General features: G+C 33.3%; 1 protein-coding gene across 6 annotated transcripts in view; it reads left to right on the top strand.

Moving 5' to 3' along the window:
• LOC111047535 (C2 domain-containing protein 5) overlaps positions 1–25,572 on the top strand; it is a 122,127-nt gene that overhangs the window by 16,545 nt on the left and 80,010 nt on the right. For 4 of the 6 annotated variants that reach the window (XM_039441558.1, XM_039441560.1, XM_039441561.1 and 1 more), the window contains 8 exons: positions 50–64; positions 6,104–6,265; positions 8,278–8,446; positions 9,867–10,065; positions 11,424–11,578; positions 15,301–15,535; positions 18,087–18,302; positions 21,967–22,101. In XM_039441558.1, the coding sequence (XP_039297492.1) occupies positions 50–64; positions 6,104–6,265; positions 8,278–8,446; positions 9,867–10,065; positions 11,424–11,578; positions 15,301–15,535; positions 18,087–18,302; positions 21,967–22,101 (1,286 nt within the window). The remainder of the gene's footprint in view (positions 1–49; positions 65–6,103; positions 6,266–8,277; positions 8,447–9,866; positions 10,066–11,423; positions 11,579–15,300; positions 15,536–18,086; positions 18,303–21,966; positions 22,102–25,572) is intronic. The other 2 variants (XM_039441562.1, XM_039441559.1) reach the window with 1 other exon arrangement.

Raw genomic sequence — 25,572 nt, 5'->3', positions numbered from 1 at the left:
TTTAAACTGATTCTGTTTATTGTTGTTGAATGGTCTCGCACAAAACTAGGCATCTTCAAGAAGAGTGAGTAGCTGTCATATGATGGATGGTTTGTGATTGATATTTTAATAATGATGTTTCGTTTAAATTTAATGATTGATCTCATCTAAACCTGGCGTATCATGTCGTGAATACTTGTATCTATCATGTTAGACATATTTCCACTTGTTGCTAGTTGCTGTTGCTCGTAGATGTCGCGCACTAATCTCTTTCCATGGTGCACTCAAAATTCTTGCTTACTTAGAATGAATCCAATCCAAGTGGTGCTTTCCAATGAATCCCGCCCTGCTCGCTGAAAAATAGTATTATATGTCGAGTGTTCACATATTTATTTTTAATTGCCAGGATGCTTGGCAGAAAAAAATAACCATTTGAAGCACAGACAAACGAAATGCTTATGTTGTTTAATTTGCCATACTTTCAAGGCTTATCAATACAATGCTATTTTTTCTTCGTGATCCGTTTTGAATGAGACGAACTAAATTTCTCTGACGTCTAGAACAGACGTTTTCGTTCTTGAATAGTATATTTAGATTTGAGTCTGCTGATTTAGCAGACATCATCTTTTTCTAACCCCATAATATTATTATTTTTCAAGAATCGAGTTGGTTGTAATTTATACCTGTTGAGGTACATAATCTATGATTTTTATGTGGGATTACATTTTGAAGGTGGTTTAAACTGATATTGTAATATTTAATCCCTAATTTTCTGTCTTTTCGTGGTTCATAACATTTTTTCTGAAAACATTTCAAGTTCAGACCTTGCGGCTCTGGTTTATTTTTTACCGAATATTTGGTAATTATAAGAACACTTCCATAGTGGCCATGCCTGCCCGTGCATAATTCATTGGAAATCAACACAAGTCAAGATGCAAAACTGCCAAGCTTATGACAATATTATCAAATACATTCATTGACAATATAAGATGAGGAAATTCCAAACTTTTGCCGAAAACCAAATTAACACATTTTAAGTTGTGTTCTTCATTTTGACATTCTGAAAAGGGTGTATGATTTTTCAACACGAACCTATTATTAGCACATGAAATTGGTGAAATTTTGACAGTTTATTTTAATTCATTTCAAAATTCTATATTGTAAGACAGTAGAAACTCGCTAATCCGACCACGGATGGTCTGACTCCTCGCTTGGTCCGACCGTACCGACGATACAATAGCCTTCTAATAAAAATAAAAACAATAATATAAAAACTTTTAGTACCCTTTTATTAAAAACTTTAAAATATATTATAACGACTAGTTATGACCATAGGTCATTTTCAAGTGATCGAAACTATTCGTTATAATATATTATAGAGTTTTTAATAAAAGGGCACTAAAATGTTTTATTTGAATCAAGTAGCCCATATAAGCGAAGTGATTTTAATAGCTTTCTACTATTTATGTGTTGTAAATAACGTTCACTGTTATTTATTTAGCTGTCTACTGGTAGGCAATTTTTTTTGTCTGAGTAAAATATTGAGAAAGCTGTGATTTTAAACGTTAAAGTTTTTATGGTTAATGACTTGGTATATTATCATAATTGCGCAATAGCCTACTGATTGTACTGTTTTGTTGTAATATGCAAATTATCACAATAAAGTCCATTTATAATGTACTACAGTATTAGGCGTTGATTATGATTTTTATTACAATATTTCATGTTCAAAATACAGTTTTACTAGATTTTCATGTCAATAAACGCGTTCCTCTGATAACCCTACCTTTTTGCTGTTCCGACTATGCTGCCGGTCCCGTAGGTGACGGATTAGCGAGGTTCTACTGTATTATTCAAGAAGTATAGTATAATTCTAAAGTATTAGTCAAGTATATCTTATTTACTAATGAACAATAATAAATAATGTTGAAATTTATCTGAAAATTAACTTTGAAGTATCATTTTAACTCTGATTAGTTTGTGTTTTCCTCAACAAAACAAACAAGAAAGCCATCACAATGACTGCATTCAATTCATTGTGTTCTATGTGAATCATTATTGTATTAGGTTTCCATTGTTATGTGTTGGAACATGTATGTTTTTCATCTTTTGATTTGATAATAATAATAATAATAAAGGAATTTTGGGTGCACAGACCAGGCTGTTTGTTGTTGTTGTGTTGTGCTCCTATATATTCGCCTGATTACGTATTATTAGAGGACTCTTCCTCAACTGATTATTGAACCTGTCACTAATTATATCTTATCTGTTGAATCTAAATAATTACAGTAATTAGATATTTATTCCATCAGCATTAGACATTATCTAGCTAATAAATATGATTCCTAATGAACATACATATGAAAAAACGAAATTTCAATCAGTACGCTAAAAAAATGAAATAAAATTCTTGCATTGAAAAGTCAAGCATATACTATGTTAGAATAAACTATATTATACTAATTTTAGTATGCCATAAATCAGCGAATATATCATAAGCAGAATAGTATAATTATTATACTATTCTGCTTATGATATATTCGCTATATTATACTAATTTTAGTATGCCATAAATCAGCGAATATATCATAATTAATAATTATACTATTCTGCTTATGATATATTCGCTGATTTATGACATACTAAAATTAGTATTATATAATAGTATAATTATTATACTATTCTGCTTATGATATATTCGCTGATTTATGGCATACTAAAATTAGTATAATATAGTTTATATATAATAATGTGAAGTTAACACTAATATTGTATAGCTATAATTATTATAGCTATACAATATTAGTGTTAACTTCACATTATTGTATGCCATAATTTTCATATGTCATATACACTGTAATATGTCATACAATTATGTAATATATAATTGTATAATCGCTTATTAGTGTCCTCTTGAGTCCTGTAATTGGGTCACTGAAATAGTAGGCGATCAGAGACTCCAAAACCAGTAGATGCCAGGTCCCTAGGTAGATTCCCTCTTGGATAAGTATTTTTAATTGTAACATTCATTTTCCTTATAACAATTCTTTATGTGGTGAATTACATTTGCAGAAGTATTCAAGGTATTCGATAGTACAGTATATTAGAATATTTTTCAATTAATTATTTAAAAACTATTATTAAATATTATTTTATGTATATTTCCTGCAATCCATTACTGAATACATGATCTAGTGACCCTCTAGTGTTATATCACCCTTTTGAAATAGATATAAACAATTCAGTTCTTATGAATGAATTAATTATACCTGGTGATCCATTTACTACGCAACCATATCTAAAATATATTGCGGTGGGAAATGTGGTTTACCGGAGGTGGCAATGTAAGGGTCCACCCAGGTCAGAAAACATTTTGTAAGATGCATAGCATGTAATATTATGCTAGAAGGTCCCTCCTATACAAAGTTCCAAGAGCTTTAGAGGTTCAAGAACCCAATAGAGAAAAAATACGTTGTTACTGTCAATAGTTTCACATTACTAATTCTGATCGAACACATATAGTGTTCTAATGGTTAATACTATGTTTTGTATTATGATGATACATATTTTCATCTAAATGTATTCCTATATAGTAGCCAGAACAGTATTTTGGAGTAAGAACCCTTTAAATTTGGAGAAATGCGGAGTTTGATGTGACACACAAAATAATTGTAGGCACAATTTTTTTCACATGAATTATAACTGCTGAACTAGATCATACAGTAGTTAGAAAAAAGAAATTGATGAACGAGACTACAGGCTGCACTCCTATATGATGGTACGACAGCGCACACGGCTAATAGCCCAATTATGATGTTGCAGCAGATTATTGTTGAACACTATCATTATTTCACGGGTACTGTGCTCTCCTAGATGCTCAGATTTGTAGGTCCCTCGACTTTTTCCGTTGGGAACATCTGGAAAACATCTAGAAATGTAGCCCAACACAATTGACCGACTGAAGCTCAGCATCAAAGATGGAAACCAAGCATGTAATATAAAACCATCAACGAGGTAGCAGCTGAGATGCAAAAACATGTTGAAAGATTTCTGTATCAAAAAGAGGCTATTTCTAGTTTGCACTGAGAAATAAGTGTATTTTACGTAAATTGCAATAATACATTTTTTGGAGAAGATATTATTCCGGTTATCTTTAATTTTTTAGAATTATGATCACTTCTGGTTTGCCTAGTAATTGGATCACTCTGTATAATTGTGAACGTAGGTACCCTGATTAAGTAAAAACTAACCTACTTTGAGGGGTTTTAATCCAACTTGAAGTGACTTTTTCAAGTAATTTTATGTTCTTAATTTTAATTTTCAAAGTAGGAAGGATATAAAATATTAGATTATTATTTGTATTATTCATTAAACGAATTATTATTGATAACTTTTTTGTAATTTATTGTAACATTGTATGAGCTTTAATTCAAACAAATCGCATTTATTTATTTCTAGAAAATTGTAACCAGTCATGATGATAAAAAATATTATTACAATTACAATAATACATATAATTATTTGTTATAGAAACTATTAATTATTATTAGTTTTACAATTATAAATTGTGCATTGTTAACAGCTGAAGAATCAGTTTACCTGCAATGAAAACCAGTGCTCAGATAAAAGCAAGGCTAACCATATGAAAATCACCAAGTGCTAGCAAAAATATACCGGTACAATATACTAATATACGGTAATTTCAGTTTGATTATTGGTCAATAATGTTTATTGGTGCAGAGTTCTCTAATAAAGTGACGGGCTCACTTTCTACTTGATGTGTTGTAACTTGCAACCCTCATTTTCCTATCTCGCTCTCACTAAATGTGCTCGTCTGTCTATATTTTCCATTTCTGTCTCGCTCAAAATCATGTCTCCTACTCAAAATCACTTTATTATTGTGAAATTAGGACGCCTCAATCATGATCGGTTAGGTTCTTAGTACCTCAGTTTTTTGAGGTTATCAGTAATTTTCAGTTCACAGTTTCCTGACACTAGAAAATTGACACATGTTTCAGAAAAGTTTTAATAAAAGACTACATTTCAAGCCATAAAATTCATGACCATCAGGCTTATAGATAGTGAGTGATTCACTGTAAAATCAAGTTAACAAAGAAATACCTCCTTTCTCTGTCTCTTCAATCAGCTGTTCCTTCTCCTTCTGCATGGATGCTAATATATTTTTGACCTCCATCTTGAACGGGTTCAGGATTGTTGTGATTATGTGTTTTTATTTTTGTGAGGCAGTATGTATGTTCTTATTTTATGTGTTGTAAATTGCTGGCATCTAATCTTCTTGCCTTGTATGTGGTTTTATCATATCTAACAATTTATAACTCTTCTATATTCCTTCTAGGAGTAGATCAATTTGACCGTTTCCAATCTTTGGAAGTTTTCTACTACCGAAAAATATATAATTGCTTCTATATTCATCAACGCTATTTCTATCGAATTTGATAAGAAACTTGCTTTGTTGTGTATCTAAAGTTTAGTTATTCTTCTAGAATAGTGTTTATGAGAGTTCAAATTTGGTTTTCATTACTTTTTCGAGAAATTGAAGTTGTTTTCGTAACATTTCTTTGTTACCCATGACATTTTACAAAATTATTGTCTCTAAAAAAACTAGATTTAGTTTAGCTGATGATGGTGCTCACATAAGTAAAGACCGTGCGAGGGTGATGATGGTGATGAGAGATTATGAATACACCTAGAACTTTAGGAAGGTTCCAAACCACTGGGAAGCGATAATCACATGATATTAATCAGATTCTCAAAAGTGGTCACCCTTCCAAAACGTGTAGCAGATTTGGAAGTACAGTATTTCTCAACAGGGAAGTTTTTTGTGAATCATATTTCAAGTAAATAATAAATACTCAGTTTCAAGATAACTATTGCAAACAATTTCTAATATTTCAATACCGTATCAAAAGTGAACTTCTTACTTCGATTTTTGTTTAAAACTAATTTTATATTTGTTTCAAAATTGATGACTTGTCAGTAAGTTATTACACACTGTGTGTTATTAAACTACAAAAATAAATATGAACCATTGTGAAGAGAGTGTTGCACTTGTATTAAATATCAGAATCCTTGAAATGGTTGTAAATAAAGAGTATGATTGCAGGAAATAGCCTGACTGGTAGTGATAAATCATCATTATATGGTGGTAATAGGGGATTTCATCAAGCATTTCCCAGGGCGACCATTTTGAAAGAACATCTAGAAATGTTGGAGTATCCGTTCTTCACAATGTCCAAGTACCCACCTGGTTTCATCATACATATTGGTAAGCATAAAATGAATAAATGTATTTCCTTCAATACTTAAGTAATTTGAATAAGCATGCGTAGGCTATTAAATATTAAATCAGAAAAACTTGAGTTCAAGAGCATTGACTTAAATTTGACTTTAATTAAGAATTGATGAAACTCCGCATTCAACCATGGTGGTAAACCATGTAATAGATAAAGCGTAATAAAAGAATAATTATTAATTCAAAGCATTTTTGGCCTCCTTTTTTATTATAATAAGCATCAATCCAGTGTAACCAGGCAATATATAATATCTACTATTATCATATTTTTGTCATTTAAAACTCTGAAAACTAGAAAATTGTATTAATAAACGATGCGGGTAATAGTTTTTCATTTATTTCAATAGGGCTACTTGAAATTAAAGTTACGTAAAGAACTAGTACATATTTTAATGTTCTTTTAGACAGGAGACTATTTTCTCAATTTTCAAGTGATACTATAGTCAACCGCACGAAAATATTCCGATGGAAATTGGAACAGATAGTGCAACATTGCCAAATAAGATTTGATCAACGTTGTCCACAGCTGATTAGAAATGAGAATTGATTGATATTGTTGTAATGCACCCGACGAATTGGCAACGGCTATGGGTTAGGAGGGGGGTTCTCATCTGCTCCAATTTCAATTAGACTATTTTCGCGCGATTGACGACTATAGTTCCCTTTTGTAATGTACCTAAGTAATAGCTTTTCGAGTACTGTTCACATTGCAGTCTTCCAATGATTGAAAAATACCATAAAACCATATTATGGTGTTTTCATTCTGCCTAGCAGAGCAGCAATTTATTGGAAAGCAGGGTGTTTAGTCAACAAAATGTGAACGAAGTTTTATTAGTCAACAAAATGTGAACGAAGTTTCATTAGTCAACAAAATGTGAACGAAGTTTCATTAGTCAACAAAATGTGAACGAAGTTTCATTAGTCAACAAAATGTGAACGAAGTTTCATTAGTCAACAAAATGTGAACGAAGTTTCATTAGTCAACAAAATGTGAACGAAGTTTCATTAGTCAACAAAATGTGAACGAAGTTTCATTAGTCAACAAAATGTGAACGAAGTTTCATTAGTCAACAAAATGTGAACGTAGTTTCATATAAAATTCGAATAGCTTGAGCCATTCAGTATAAAGATTCAATCATATACATCCTCTGGCTTCTGTAAAATTGAAATTGATGATTGAACATTTGAAATGAAACATTCTGTTAAGGATTACATGCCATCTACTGGTAATTGTGTAAACTACTTCAATTATGAAACGCAAGTCATCCCCTCTCCTTTCCTTTTTCTTGACCTTGGTTTTGTGTGAGGAGCCAGTTCCCGCTCGGACGTCTTCATGTCAACACATCGTTCGTGTCATCTCGCTACCATAGCTATTTTGTGACGATCTCACCTCAACTTTCCGTAAGTTTCATTCCTATGATTTACAGTCATTGCTCAATAGTTAATAAACTCGGTCCTCCGTAATTCTCATAGTGCTATCTTTCACATTTGGTCCAATAGCGGGCTACGGATAGAATCAGTAAGTTACGGAAAGTTGTGTCTTATTTCCAACGTTTATAACTCGTGAAATAGTGTATTTGTGTCTATCATTACTTATCAAAGTATTGGTTACTCGCTCAAACGAGCATAAAAGTGAAAACGTACATAAGTGGTTTTGTTTTCAATATCTTTTACACATTCTAAGAATGTTACCAAATTGAAAAAAATCAGGGTCAAAAGGATTCAGTACCGTACACAAAAACCGTAATTTTCTAAATCTGGACGATTTATTGTAGACCAGATATTCATTTCTACTGTTTAATTTAGTCAATATCACAATGAAAAATGAATCTTCTACAAGGTACCACATTTAATTCACTCAAATCAAATCATCTCCCTTTGAATTTGAAAATCATTTTCTCAACATATTTTGCTTAGTTCCTTATTAAACGACTACAGTTCTTTTATACATTGATTTATGTATGTCGAATATGTGGTTTTCGCAGGAGGGATGGTCGGTGCCAGGTCAGTTAAGCTGATAGAACGCATGAATAATATGGAGGAGCCTGTTTGCCGTGACAGCTGGTGGACTGAAATCAGAAAAGAGGTGCGCACACATTGCCGAGCCCTCGGATGTAATGTTGTGCTCAATTACACTGAAAGCACTACCATTTGGTGAGTTAGATAAAGTAATAATTTGGTGATAAAGAATCAATCAATCAGTTCAGACAACGTCAAGAAAGTTCACCCCAACATAGATAGATAGGTTACTAATCAGCTGATCATTGTTATATGATGACGTCTACATAAAGCTACGAACAGCTGATGAGAATTCAATTCTCTGTCCATTTATCTTGACTCTACCCTATATAATAATTGCCACAATAATAGTATTATAATGATTGCATCACAATAATAGTCGAGAAGGGGACAGAGAACCGCAATTATGATAAAAACCTTTGTCAGACTAGTCGAATGGTTGGCACTCTTTAGCTGCATGTTAATTTCCTTAAATCACTTAGGGTTATTGATTCAATTATTGGTTGTCATTTTTAATAACTCCTCATTAACTGTACGATGATTAAATACAACCGTCGTGAAATTATTTCATCGCACTGTCGTCCTATCCGTTCATTACTTCCATTATATATGCATCTATTCATTCAACGCACGATACGAGTAAAATACAGAGTTGAATATCGTCAAAATAAAATGGAAATACATGGCCGACTATATGTCTCAATTTGTTAATTTCCGTGTCCAGTTCTGACTAAAAAGGCTATTATACTGAATAATACTGGCTAAATAATAATATTATACTGGCTATTATACTAAGGTTTTATATACTGAATTTCCAGAGATCAAAAAATGATCCAAAAGCTAATATCCGATCTATCATTATAAATAAGAATCTTGCAGATAGGCCAGTGTTTATTAACGAAAATTTATCTCCACACAACAAGAAACTTATATGAGGCAAACAATTTATAGGGAAGAATGGATACGAATTCGCATGGACAAGAGACGGGAAAATCTACTTATGAAAGGAAGAAAACTCCAGAGCAATAAGGATAATTACTATGAAGGAATTGCAACAAATGTCCAGTACAGATGTCACAACGAAAAAATGAACAGTGAAATCTATGTACCCGGTTGAGTTTTCTCTTTTATATGAACGATTTCAACGATCTATGTGAGAGTTTAGGAAACAATGTGTTGGCAACGGAAGAAATTGATGATTACTTGAACTATGATTTGCATATGGATGGGGATGATTCGAATTTAATTAATTGCTTAAATCTTCTTAGAATGAACATTCGAAATATCTTTAGAAATGTTGATGATTTTGTGGTGGTACTGAACAACTTTAAACTGAAGTTTGATATTATAATTCTCACAGAGACATGGTATTCTTATCTGGTAATAAACCGATTGAGTTTAACAATAATAGATGGTTATAGTCTGGTTAATAAGCCTACAAAATTGATCAAATGTGATAGCCTATGCATTTATTAATCTGAAAAATTATTCATAAAAAATATGTTTTTCTATTAAACAAGGAAAAGGACTAATTGCTATTTATTAATAATTTCAGTGATGATGTATGTGTGCTGAGTGTGAGTGGAACAGCAGCTGTTATCCAGGTGAGAGGAGAGGGTGGTGGGGGTCCTAACAGCGTGGTTTTTGCTGATCCACTGGAACAGCCACCTTTGCTCACCTGGCACAAAAAACCTGCTCAGTCCCAGCCACCCGTTCAAGCTGCTGCCGAAAAGACAGCTGATTCTGAACATGATGCAAGTATTCATTCATTCGTAAGCACTCGCAAATGGGTGTTGCACTATGCTCGTACCTTGTGCTATGCTGCACTGTGCATTCGCGAGCACTCGCAAATAGGTGTTACAGAATAGAATCATTTATTGGCCATTAATATTACAATAGGCTTTGTCTTTTTTATAATATGTGAGGACTCAAAAGAGATCCAGTTATTAGATTTTCTATAATAATTAATTTGAAAAATCATACATGATCAGTCACCAAATAATATGTATTACCTACTGGTACTTAAATACATACAATTATAATAAAACCATAGTAGTTATTACAATAATTTTCATAAAATCATAGTAGTTATTAAAAATTGCTTCAAAATTGAATAAAAAAGAAGAAAATGTACATAAATGTTATAAAATTCATTATGATTATGATTATCATTATGATTATTTTCAATCAAGCGGATACTATTGGAATGAAATTTTTATTCGGTAGACTCACTACTGTGAGCGGCCATTTATTAAATAGTAGGTGTTGCTGCTACTTGTGACTTTTTAATGTTTTACTTAGCAAAATATTTGTTTTGTCTAGGTTTTCTCCATGTCTGGTCAGATATTCATGTTGTTGACGCTGTCTTTGAAAACTATTCATGTTATTCTTCACGTATACAATATTATTATTCTTCAAATTACAAAATACGTACATTGATAGTAGAATCATAATATTTCATTCAGAGAAGCTATTTCTACAGGAATCAGTACTGTTATGTCCAACAATACAGTGCATTGCCTTTTTTCCAGATAAATACTTTTTTCGTTTCACTACTGTTATCTCATAGTCGTTGACCGTAACTAAGGTGCGAGTGAAGTAATCTATATTATGGAAGAATCAATATTTCTGTACTAATACAGCTTTTTAGTTTTCTTAGCAAATAAATTACTCTAGCTAGTTTCTTGCATACGTGACAAATCCAGGTGAGCTTACTGTCTAGCATTATTCCTAATAGTTTGACAGCCTTCAGGTATTCTTCGTATTCAATATCCAAGTTATTCCTAAGTGTGAAAAGTATATTCTTGGTCTTTTCTTCATAGAGAGACAATCGATTCGTTGCATACCACACTTTACTAGGATCCATCGACAAAGCAAGTCTATCTAACACAGTATCCACCCCGACATTAATATCCATTTTTTTTCTTTAGTTGTTCTCAATTGAATGAATTTTCTGAATTGAATTTGATGCTAAACATTCCCTAGAAATAAAAAAGTGAATGCCTCTAAATCACAATATTTGAGTTGTTATAATATTGCATGAGCGATATCTCTTATGTGATTGTATTTATTTATTTTAGTGATTACTGTTATTTTGATGCTTATTTTCCAGGGCTCAGCTGCTGCGGCTAATCGATCAACTAGACAGAGAAATTTGTCAGAAAATGTTGATAGCGATGCTTTTCTTCCATGCTCTATCTGTCATGTAGCGTTCAACCATAAAAGTGTTTCATTTCACATGGAATTGAGTAAATGCATTAATTGCAAGTAAGTTTCATTGTGACTATTAGTCTTTCCATGTTTCGTGCAATTTAATTGACAAAAATAGTAGCATCCCTATATTCCTACACTTCATACAGTAAGGTGAATTTATCAATTGAGAAAGGAAGAAGTAACATAGAAAAACTACATTTTTGATCAAATTCATTGTTGCAATCACACCTTACATTCAACACTGAGGGCCAGTTCAACAAAGATAGGTTAGTTTTTAATCCCGTTCAAGTTTTCCGGTTAACTAACCAAGATTTCAACGGTTTCACAAACCAGCAACACTGTAATTTAACGGACAGATGTTATTATTCTGAACAAATGGCACAAAATTGAGGTTATGATATTGAAGCGGTGACCATTCATTACAGAGGCATGCGCAATGAAAATGCTCTGTCTGTCACCTGTGTCAAGTGCACTGTTAACACTACATTCACTTTACACATCGAAAACTAACCTCAATAATGAGAATCTAATCTTGAATGATAATATCAGCTAAAAACCCTTCTCTATTTCATTAACGGATGAAATTCATTAATATATTTAGCTCATACTTTGAATTTTGTAGTTTTTTTTCAAAAAACTACATCTGTCAGAAGACAACTATCAGTAGGTACCTAACCGACGCTAGTTGCATTTAATTCCCCGTGAAAGGCCTGTTGAAAATATTTTACGTCTATCAGTTTAACCGGCGTTATTTTTTAATTTTTACCTTTGTGCAACCAAATTTTCTTCGTTTCAGCTACTCGCGGTTAAAATGGTACCAACTAATCAGAATGAAAACAATTTTTCTACAACTGCGCGTAAAAAAAGAATTTACATACTCAATTCTCCTCGTAAAACAGCTTATTTCTGAAGAGAATCTACTTTTTCGCTCGCTAACCATCCGCGCATGCTCAGTAGATTTTCTTTACGCTCGGTAATCATTCGCGCATGCGCAGAAGAGTTTCTTTACGCTCGCTGATCAGCTGATCGTAAGCAGCTCGCCAAAAGGTCAGATCTTAACCTAAAAAGTCGGTAATTGTAACTCCGCCGATATAAGTAATTTAACAGATTTGGGCAGTTGTAGAAAAAAAATTGTATGTAATTCGCGCGTAATGCTTCTTTATCGCTCTTGCAAAATTATCACGCTCCGCTTCGCGTCGCGTGATAACTGTTTTGCGCGAGCGATAAAGTCGCGCATTACGCTCTTAATACATAAATAGCTATTACACCGGTTACTTTAATCGTATCGCTTGAAATTTCTGCTTTGTGCAACCAAAGTGCGTCGGTTAGCGCTAATCTCGGTTAAAGTATAGTATTTAATCGTGTTTAAACGTTAACCGACGTGCAACTAGCCCTTACACGTCACACACCTCAACTTATCACTTACCAAATAACCAATCTGCCAAAAAAACTTGAAAATCTCCAGTACATTGCTTGTTATAGTAGAGACACCTTAATGAGCTTTTTCTTGTGACTGAAAAAATGTCAACATTTTACATTTTTCAATTTTACATCCTAAAATCCATACGGTAACATTTTTTACTTCCATTTATAGGCCTATGTATTTAGTCGTAGAATGGTGTGATTATGAGAAAATGTTAATACAACTAAAACAAATTTCATGAATTTCGACTTTGGGGCTTTTGATTTTTCCGCTCCAGTTTTATAGCATTCTCAGAAATGTAAAATTGAAAATTGCGATCTTGAAGAGATTGAAAAGGTAGACGACTTCAAATATTTAGGAATAATCTATAATGAAAAAATGTCCTGGAAAAAACATATTCAAATCCTTCAATGTTGTTTTCCATCACGAACTGCTTATTATTAAATCACTTTTTGCTATTAAAAATAACGAATAGCAGCAAAAAGTGATATTCAAACTCTATATGGAAGTATTAGAAGATCAATTCGTAAGTTCTATTTCCTTAGAAATGTTTGTGATCAATTGTTAATGAAAACGCTGCTTCAATTCATAAATACAATGTGGATTGATTTACTGGATTGGGACATCAAAAGATTCAACTACATAATTATGAGGTGGCACCTACTATTCAATTATGAGTCCTATAATCAAACTCCAAAAATCACTCTTAAGGATTGTAGCAGGAGTGGGTCGCCACGATCATACATTCCCCTTTTTCTGTAGACTTGGTATCCTCCCCACATCTGTATGTGCATAAAGTCTTGTCAATTTTCTATTTAGTGAGCGGGAATGATGGCGTAACTATTGACTATTGTGATTCAGTTACTGGCCCTTATCGTACGAGGCAGGCTGATGGGTTGTTTGTCCGGGGTGTCAGGCCAAACAGCACTTTATTTAAAAAAACCTTTCTTTTTCTAGCACCAAAATTTTTCAATCAGTTACCTTCCTCAATGAAAACCCTTTTCAACTGCCACAATAAAATAATAAAAATGAAATTGCATCTGAAAAAATGGCTTCTTTCAATTAGCACAGAAGGATTGGAAGCCATGTACTCTGTCACTGCCTAATGTATCTAACTTTCATGCACATTGTATGTACGGAACACTGTCCTCTTGCAGAACAAAATTATATAATATACACATGGACTATTACAATAATGATGTACATAATATCACGCTCATACGATAATTATATCTAATGATTTCCATGTAAATCTATCTAAACTATTACTATGGAGACATATATATGTGTAGGTAGATATATATATATATAATATATATATATATATATATATATATATATATATATACATATATATATGTATATGTATTTAGTTTATATTTTTCATAGAACTAACAGTTTAATTCAACGCTTGTTTTGTCCGGTGCTCCTGTATGCGGACGTGACCTCTCTCTTAAGGTCATTTGCATACAGTAATGCCTTATTACTGCATGTTGTATATGTATTATAATCTTTGTAACTTGTGAATCTCTATCTTGAGTTGCTGTCCACTGTTATTTTATTGTATCTCTAGTAGAGTAGTCTTTTTGATGTATTTTCGTTCGCAGTGTAGCTCTAGTAGAGTAAGCCATTAGCTGTATTGTTTTTTTTTCTTTTTGCTTCTTTTTTTTTGTTTTTTTTCCTCATTGTATTTCTATAGTGGAGCAGAATGATAATACTAAGTGCTTAGTTTTCTATAACTCTTAATTTTCACATGTTTTGTATTTTTTTCACGCAGAAATAAAGTCAAATTTATTATTATATTATTATTATATTATTATTATTATTATATTATGAACAGATTGCTTAAAACACAAAATCGCCTAATTAGATAAATATTGCACAAGAAATCAAGAGATAGTTCTTTTCCGTTATATTTTCAACGGAAACTATGCCAATTCAAAATCTCTTCATTTTTAAAGTTCTAAAAATGTTTTTCTTGAAATGCGTTACACATTTATATTATAGCATGTGGAGTAGTAAAGGACTACGAAAGTCAGTAAGAACTTTTTTGTACAATGATGACACTCAAAGTGATCAGCTTATTCCCAGTCTATAATGCACTTTTTTATAAATTGTTTTTACTGGAAGAAATTCATTTATTTATTAGTATAATTTTCAATGAATTTGTATTGTATCAGTTTTTAGGAAATAAATCTTTCATTTATTTTATTACCTATAAATATAAAAGCGAAATGGCACTGACTCATTCACTCACTCACTCATTTATCTCAGTTTTTAGTGTAATTTTCAGTTACCTTTTATTAAATTTTAGGAAATCTACAAGAGGCTAATCTACTGTTTTTATTGTTAGGAAGAAAATGGTGCCGGACATTCTATTGGCCTCGATTGAGCCACCAGAAGGGCTGCCGATCGCCGGTCGTGGCTGCTTCATTCAGGCGTTCGAAGTGAGACCGAAGGGCGCAGGTCGAGGGGAGTCCAATGCCAAGGAAATCTCCGATGGATTGCCTTTCATGGAGTTCGAAATTAACAAACAGTTGGTCAGCAAGTTGCGGCTCAGTGGAATGAATGCCATATTCGGATTGAAAGTAAATTCAATTATTCTATTTTCAGAATAAAAGCGTATATACAATTACTAGCCGGCAGGTTCGCTTCGCTCGCCTTATCCATGTAGGGGGGGGGGAGTGGGTCCGCCTCATGGACCCCCAGAATTGGGAACTGCAGACTAGCTTCGCTCGCCTGCATTCTTCATTTGAGCTTGCTTCCTCCCGTCAAATACAGACTTTCAGGCTCTTACCAGTTGACTCAGACAATGCAGAAAAACGCTGGAAAACACCGATTTTCGTCTTATCGCTAGCGAACTTTTGAAGCTCTCTCTACAAAATACTTTTTATACCCTAGCTGAGCCTCTGTACGTTACTCTAATTTTCCTATCAGTTAGTCCAAGAAAACTTTGGTATCAAGCGAATCCCTCTTAGTTCTTAGCACGCAAGAAAAATTTTGAACTCCTTCTAACACTAAATTTTTAGACCCTAGTTGAACTTCTGTACCAAATTTAAACAGTCTATCTCAAGTAGTTCTTGAATAATATGAGAAATCGCAGAAAATACGTCGGGGAATGCTAGGAAAACGCAGTAAAACGACCTATTTTGGGCTGCCTATTCTTGTCTTGTGTTCTTTATTCTAAAGCTCTCTCAAGACAATATTCCTGGACCTTAGCTAAACTTCTGTACCAAATTTGAACATTTATTTTCTATAGGGTCCTAACTATTATTCAGATGTGCCATTGCCCGTTTCAGGGTTAAACATTGTTAATTGGGGGTATTAATTTTTCGCTGTAGTCACGTTTGGAATAGAACACTCACCATCCAACATAGGGTACGCATAGACAGAGAGCGGTCAGCGGTAGGAGCGCTATTAGAAGGACATTTTAAGACCGCTGGAACTAGGAACGCCTTACCGCACTCTGTCTGCACATACCCTTAGTGCAAGTGGTGCGCTACCATGGGAAACACTTGTGTAACCTGCCCCAGATGGGGGTAGAAGATATCTAACTACTTTAAAGGAGTCATGGGAACTGAATAGACAACAACATTATTACCTTAAGAATTTCTCATTTGTTATGCCAATTTAAAGAACGAAATATGCAGAACATTTTATCTAAAAATTATTCCTACAAAAACTACCTGCCGATAAGATTCTGCTAACTATAAATTTTACTACAACAAGATCATCTCTAATTATGGTCTCGGTCGAGTGAAAAGGTTTTATAATGAGCTAGACATTTTGGCACTCACCCACTGCTATCACTCCCACTGGTAATCCCAAAACACAGGTCACTCATGTATCTGATAATACCGGAAAACTAACTTAACTGTTTGCAATATGGGTTTTGATCTGTTCGTTATCTCGGTTGTTCAACGACTGTTCCCCCTCTCGACGTGAGTGTGGTGGTGCTGCCTAAGGCCCTGCTGCTAATGGAGCAGTGAGTCGGTTGTCACTTGATTGGGCAAGCGGGTCTGCAGCCAGGTGTGCAGTATTCCTCTGTGAAAATATCTACAGGCTACCGCACATCCGCCGTGTCCTTGCCTCGTGGAGCCAGCCCCCTCATCCGTCACAACTACCAAATATCCCTCAATTTGCTGCTTCTCACAGTCGTGCACACATAACTTAGCACAATATCGCTGCAATAATACTACTTACTAAATTATATTTTCCCACTAAAGTCCAACTACGGAAATTTGTATTCTAATATCAGAGTCTTTTCTCCTGAAAAATCTTAAATCTAAAACACACAAAAAATGCATCAATAAAATAAGCACTTAAATCCTACCCAAGTAACACTTGTGCTGAACTCCTCACCAAACGAGTTACACCAGGTACCTCGGATAGTTACAAGGTTCACAATAGTGAACAAAATAATAAAAATTATTCAAATCATTATTACAAAAAATTCAGTCACAAGAACGTATTCCACAGCTTGGATAATTTTATCAATATTGTTGTACAGAGTGTTCATTATGTCGTGCACATCAGAATAAATATGTCTGTAAAAAGTGGGGTTTTTATATTCGGTGTGTGTCTGCCGTAATATAGCATCACAAATAAAAAACAAATGTAAAGTTATTTAATGTGTACAGGTTACAACAGGTCTGCAGTATTGTTTGGTGTACGATAATGCTAGCATGTCATTTTGCCAAGAGCAACGAGTGTTTCTCATTGAACAATATTGAACCAGTATTCAACTCCTTCAGATTTTTTCCTGTGTTGTTATCTTAAACGGTCTAACAAAAATGCTTTATACTCTGAATAAACTTAGAATGAACATTACATCCGAGATCATCAATATTAGTCAGGGATTTTACAAAATGCTATCACATTCTATTTGCTTCACTGAATGTTGAGAAATTATTTTCTCCCACTGCGAAATTTAACTTTCTGTCGTATTTCCACTAATACAGGTTCCGATACAACTGACAATGAATGTGAATGCTGTCACAGCTATTGTTTGAAAACCGCTGATGTGTAATTAGCCTGTAAATGTGTAGGGTAGTCAACTTCTAGTCGATCGATTTGTACCTGCTGCTCACCAACTAAAGCTTCATATGTGCTGGGTCTCTAACTTGATTCACTTTTCAGATAGAAGTTTCAGTTGGAGAAAGGATGGTAGCAGCCCACGCGACGGGCACAGCTTTCATGGTGACATGTCTACCTGTTCCTCGTGTTCCTTCAGTAGCTGCGGGGCAGGCATTCCAGGGCAACTCCAAACTTGCCAAAGTACAGCAAATGTTGCATGATACTGTCAAGAAGAATCGAGACTACTATCAGTTGAGACTACCATCTGTCGGGAATCAGGTCAGTTTAGCAATTATACATTACATAATAAAATCTTTGGAAAAAACTGAATAAAAAGGTAAACCACATACAGTAATCAAAATAAAATATAATTACTTATTTATTTGATGCCATGGCAAAGTTTCGACAGTGATGTCCTCTCTAGCACTTGAACTAATAAGTAAATAAATAAATAAACTTGATCTAATTAAAAGACTTGTATTCCAAGGATACCCATATTACTAATATCTTATACAACCCATGTAGAAAGTTGTGTATAATTATTTGAAAAATAAAAGCACTTGATATTTCACACAATACTATATAATGATTTCAGTTTCAATTCTCCATGTAGAAAATGGTGTGTAGTGTTTGGTAAATGTATAATTCTTGTTAATATACGTAGTTTACACAATTCTACATGATATCCAATTTAATTCTCAATGTGCAAATTTTCTATAGTAATTTAGAAAATAATCACTTCTTAATAATATTTAGAAGTAATTATTTTTACTAAATTTTATTTTTATTTTTTAATTAATTATTTTCTAAATTACTATATTCCATCATTATATTATAATGATTAATGCAATTTTCAGTTTCACAACAGTACATTACTTACTTAACCATATTAAACACTAGCAGGTAGTCTGTGCTTCGCAAGGGTCTATTTTAAAACTTGACGTAATGAAAACCATAAGAATTGAAAATAGGCCTATAGGAATCCTCGGTTGATTAAGAATTTATAAGCAGCATTTCAAGTAAATCAGTCCAATAGTTCAGACGTGATGATGCGTCAAACATAATTTTCCCATCCTCTACACGTGTATACGTGTTTAAGCCAGTTCTTTCCTCTATTATACAGTAGTATAGAAGATGATATATAGATGGATATATCATCCATCTATCTATCATCTTCTATTCTATAATAATGGAAATGAATGAGAATAAATTTTGAAAGGTTTGAGATATCGATGTGCGGTTTTCACCATACCTTTTCTCTGGAAATCCTGTATCGGAATCATGTATCATATGACCACCTTTCAATTAAAAAAAGAACTTGGATTCAAAATGGCGGTTCCAAAATGGCGGAAAAAATTTGGGTGCGACGGAAAACCTGTTTTTATCATTCGAAAAGGATCCCCAATCATACCTATCTTCTAATTTCTTTTTTAAGAGAAATGTTCTGCTGCTTCCTTACAACAATTGAAAGCATGACAAATAATTGAAAACTTGATGTAATCAAATATTGAAGAATTTGAAAAAGGTTTATAACCATCCTCGGTTAAGCAAGAATCTATGAGCACAATTTCAAATTAATCAGTCCAGTAGTTCAGACGTGATGATGCGTCAAACATAATTTTCCTATACTTTACACCTGTATACTTGTATAATCCAGTTCTTTCCTTTATTATAGTATAGAAGATAATAGATGGATGGATGATCATTGTTATTTTACTAAAAGATAGAATAATTTGAATAGTTTCCCTTTCAGAGGGAGTTTTGACAACCCACAAAACTCATTTTTCATTTGAAGATATAACGAAAAGGTGCATATGACCTTATTTTTTTGCTCAGCTTGCCAAAATACCCCTCATTCCAATATTAACATTTTCGACTGACTGTACAGTGAGTCAGTCATTCTATCAGGGCTCGAATAATTTTGAAATTTTAATTTAATAAAAAAAATTTAATTGAATAATTTCTTTATGTAAATATCAACACCTTTATTCAAAGACATATTAACTGCATGAGTTTTCATATTGCCGATACAGCATTGATGAAACTACTGTAGACGTTTATTTAGTACTTTGTCTCAAAAAGCTGTTCTAGCTGAAAAATTAATAATGCGTGCCACGTGTAGGCCTAAACATTGCATCAGGAAAACGAAGTTTCAAACTATGGGCCAGTTGCACGTACGTCTGTTAAATATGGACATTAACGCCGATTAACAAATCAGCGTTAGTTTTACGGATTCATTTCTGTTCCATAGAGATCGGTTAGTTTTCAATTCCGATTAAGTTTTCCGGTTAACTAACCAAGATTTTAATGGTTTCACAATCCGGAACACTGTAATTTATCCGACAATGATGTTATTAGAATTATTATTCTAAACAAATGGCATAAAAGTGAGGTTGTGTTATTGAAGCGGTTACTATTCATTACGCATGCGCCATAAAAATGTTCTGTCTGTCGCCAGTGTCGTGCGATCTGCAAACAAAGAAGATAGAAAACTAACCTCAAAAATTAGAATCTAATTTTGAATGCTAATATCAGCTAAATGCTCTTTTCTTTTTTATTAACGGATGAAATTCATTCATATATTTAGCTCATACTTTAAATTCTGTAGTTTTTTGACCAAAAACTAATTTTGGAAGACAGCTATCAGAAGGTACCTAATCGGCGTTATTTGGATTTAATTCCCCGTCAATGGCCTGTTAAAAATTTTTTACGTCGATTCGGCGTTATCGCTTGAAATTTCTTTTTTGTGCAACCAAAATGCATCAGTTAGCGTTTATTTCAATTAAAGTATATAGTGAGGTCCACGTTATAATGGCAGTGTAGGAAGATAGGAGAAAAGGGTTGCCAGATCTCAGCCTTGCCACCCAAACAGCTGATACTGGCATATCTGATGAATTTAACTGTTCATTATTGTTGAAAATAGTTAATCATATTTTATTTGTCAAGAAAATATATTTTTTAGAGATGTAATAATAAATTTTCATGATTGAGATTAAAAATTTTGTCAACTAGTTAAATTTCTACATTGTTGTTAAACGATGTGGCAACATTGCAAAGCGTGAAAGAGATAGCGCCATCAGCTTTGTTGAATGATAGACAAGGATAGCAACACCATTGCAAATCATACACTGCCATTATAACGTGGACCTCACTATAGCATTTTATCGCGTTGTACGTGCAACTGGGGGAAATTTTTTTCTAAACAGATGTTTTTGAGATAAATTTGATGCAGCTGTTTCACATACACCATATTATTATACAGAGTTTGTGAAAATGAAAATATTTATTAATTATCAAATCAATACTATTATTATTGTATTTAAAATAAAAATATTATCATTATTATTTAAAATATCTATCAATTATCAAAACAATATTATTGAGGTTAAGTGGTATCAGGTAGAAAGCAATAATAGAAACAGATGTTCCTTTTTAATTTCGACCATATGATTTGGTGATTTTTTTATGAAATTGTATGTACCATTAATGAAGTTTGAACATTAATTCTGAAAAATCTAGAAGGAAAATTGAAATTTGGGCTTGCAGGTGCACGAGATTGATATTTTTAGAATCTATGATCAAAATTTGGAGATCCAAATCATTCCCGTTTTTCCAGTATGCAATCCACAAGTTGACATGTTTTGATGCGAACAAACGAACACACGAACAAACACAACCCTACTCTCTCTTATTATATAGATACAAGGAATACCTTGATGCACAGAGAATATCACTTGATAGATTATTGACTGAAAGTTCAAGTTACCCATATTCAGCATACAAGGAATACCTTGATACACAGAGGATACCTTTTTGATAAATTATTGAATGAAAGTTCAAGCTAGGATGAAAACCATAGAATAAATTGCTTTTCATTTGAATTTAAACCAATTCTAGAAGATTTATTGTTGAGACTATTCAATGTGATAAATGCTTTGTTCAGGAAGTTGAGCAGTCTGAAACTGTAGCAGACAAAGGAGAAAATAATGGAGAAGGCTCAGAATCCGAAGACTCTGATGAGGATGACAACGCAAATTTAGATCCGTTCCACGGCAACAAGGAAGCATTTATACTTGAGGTAACCTTCTTCATTGTCAAGTTCGATTACTCACTTCCTTGGTTCTGAGTGACATTAGTTTTATTGTGAGTGATGTTGTAGTTGTGGTATTCCTCCACAACTCAAAGAAATGTTGTCATCCACTAAAATAGAGGTTGACAATTTGTTTGTCTTATTCATTACTAGCAGGTAACCCGTGCTTCGCAAGGGTATATTTTAAAACTTAACAAAGTGAAAACTTGCCGTAATGAAATCTAGAAGAATTGAAAATAGGCCTATAAGAATCCTCGGTTAATTAAGAACTTATATGCAACATTTCAAGTAAATCAGTCCAGTAGCACCAACTATCAACTCTACACCAACTGTTCAATTAAATTGAAATAAATTTCATCATATCATAATGAATTCCACAGCTATCAAATATATAATAAATTGTCAATAAAAATAAAAAATAAATTTCATTCGAGTTCAATTCTACAATTCCTTTATTCAATTTTAGTCTAATTGTTTTTTGATTTCTAATTTTAAATATCCTCTTTTCTATCAATTCATAAGCTACACCTTACCTAATTCATAACCCACTCAAATCGTAAATCACCTGTATGTAACCGCCCCCTAAATACCCCCATAATATCCCATGAATCTGTACCCCTTTTCTCTCCGTCTGTACCGCGTAATCTGTGGTCTCTACTGCTACAATTGACTCTCCCTGCTCTGTGGTCGTAACCATTGGATTTCAAACTGTACCACTCTCTGCTCGGTTGAGAAAGGGGACTCAGTTCCCAAAAATTTCCGTTTATAATGTAAGTTTTCAAGTATTTTCAATCTATTTATGTCTTGTGTCTCCTGTTTGAATTTATATTACAAAATTTAAAGTGTTTTCCATATATAACACTGGATTTGAATCCAGATTTAAGAACTGCAGTCTGCTCGGTTGAGGAAGGAGACTCAGTCTCCGAAAATTTCCCCATTTCTAATGTAAGTTTTTAAGTGTTTTCAATATAAATTTATATCTTGTGTCTCCTGTTTTAATTTATATATAGCTTTAATTTATATTTATTAAAGTATAGCACTTAACAGAAAACACTTTAAAGTTTTATAATATAAATATAAACAGGATACACACTACACGGATGGATTAAAAACACTTGAAAACTTACATTTAAACGAGAATTTTCTGGAGCTGGGCCCCCTTTGTCAATTAACCAGGAAGACTTCCTCGTCTAAATGTAAATGTAAACGAAAATTCTCGTTTAAATGTAAGTAAATGTAAGTTTTTAAGTGTTTTTAATCAATTCGTGTCGTGTGTATCCTTTATATATATATATATATATATATTATATATATATATATATATATATATATATATATAGCACATAACAGAAGACACTTTAAAGTTTGTAATATAAATTAAAACAGGAGACACGATATAAATAGATTAAAAACACTTAAAAACTTACATTAGAAATGGGGGAAATTTTTGGAAACTGGGTCTCCTTTATCAACCGAGCACAGACTGCAGTTTTGAATCCAACGGTCGTATGACCACAGAGTACGCACGGAGCCTCAATTGTAGCAGCAGAAACCACAGATTACGCGGAGCAGACGGATGGAGAGAAAAAGGGTACAGATTCAGGGGACATTAATGGGGTATTTAGGTGGCGGTTACAAACGGGATATTTAAGATTTGAGTGAGTTATGAATAAGGAAAGGTGAAGCTTATGAATTGATAGAAAAGAGGAGATTTAAAATTAGAAATCAAAAAAGAATTACACTAAAATTGGAGAAAGGGATTGTAGAATTGAACTTGAATGAAATTTTTTTTTCATTTATATATATATATATATATATATATTAAATGTTCAATAAAAATGAAAAATAAATTTCATTCAAGTTCAATTCTACAATCCCTTTCTCCAATTTTAGTGTAATTCTTTTTTGATTTCTAATTTTAATATATATATATATATATATATATATATATATATATATATATATATATATATATATATATATATATATATATTAAATGTATATTAAATATATATATATATATTTGATAGCTGTGAAATTTATTATGATATGATGAAAATGATCACCACATCACTTGAAAATGGCATAAATGTCCGAAACATGTTGTGATAAAATATTTCAAAAAAATGGTACTGAGATTTTTATTTTCTTTATATTTATATTACAAGTAGCCCTATACAGAAAAGAGACTTAAATATCCCGTTTGTAACCGCCCACTAAATACCCCATAATGCCCCCTGAATCTGTACCCTTTTTCTCTCCATCCGTCAGCACCGCGTAATCTGTGGTCTGTGCTGCTACAATTGAGTTTCCGTGCGTACTCTGTGGTCACACGACCGTTGGATTCAAAACTGCAGTCTGTTCTCGGTTGAGAAAGGAGACCCAGTCTCCGAAAATTTCCCCCATTTCTAATGTAAGTTTTTAAGTGTTTTCAATCTATTTATATCGTGTCTCCTGTTTTAATTTATATTATATATAATATAAAGACACAAGACATAAATAGATTGAAAACACTTAGAAACTTACTGGAGTTGAGTTGATTGAGGAAGTGGGACTCAACTCCAATTGCTCTGTCTCCTTCAACTGGAATATTTCTGAATCCTCCATCAACTTCCTAGATGTCAGTGTAATCCTTTCTAACTTCAATACCTTATCCACCAATACTTTCACCAAATCCACCCACACTCAACAGTTCCTACACTTTGAGAATCGCCATCCCTACCACATTAAAAGATCCCTCCCACGTTCCCTCTCAATCCGAGGCCAAAAAATTTGCAGTGATCCCCACCATCTTGACCAGTACCTCTAAAAACTCCACCAATCCCTCCTGAAATGTTGTTACTGAAACAAATCTCCTCCAAAACTGACACTAATTCAACCACAAAAAATTCTCAAATCCCACAAACTCCAAAGCTCTGTACCACCTACTTCCCTGGAATTGAAAACCTCAAACCTGTCCTTAAAGATCTGTTCCATGTCGTCTCCTCCAATCCCTCTACCAAACACCTTTTCCGGCAACCACCCACCCTCATTTATAAGCAACCTCACAACCTCAAGAAAATTTTCAGTAAATACAAATCACTCACCTCTGATGAAATCCCAACTCCACCTGGTACCCTACCTTGCAAACGCCCCCGCTGTAAAACCTGCCCTATCACTGATCCTTCCATCTCCTTTACCAGTCCTATCACCAACTACACCCATCAAATCCATCAATCCAGTAATTGCATCTCCAAAAATTGCATCTACCTCCTTTCCTGCAACTTCTGTCCTGCCTTCTACATAGGTGGAACCACCACTGCCCTAATCCTCCGGATCAACAATCATAGGGCTTCCTTTAAAAATAATACTTCCCTACCCATCCCTACCCATGGCTCTGAGCACAACAAGAACTCTGACCAATGCTTCAAAGTCAAAGTCCTTGCCACCCTCCCTCCCACAGCCCCCTCCATAGATGTC

This window comes from Nilaparvata lugens, chromosome X (genome assembly GCF_014356525.2).
Source record: "Nilaparvata lugens isolate BPH chromosome X, ASM1435652v1, whole genome shotgun sequence".
NCBI classification, from domain to species: domain Eukaryota; kingdom Metazoa; phylum Arthropoda; class Insecta; order Hemiptera; family Delphacidae; genus Nilaparvata; species Nilaparvata lugens.
Note: the sequence above shows the minus strand (reverse complement) of the source record. Positions and strands in the feature narration are given on the sequence as shown.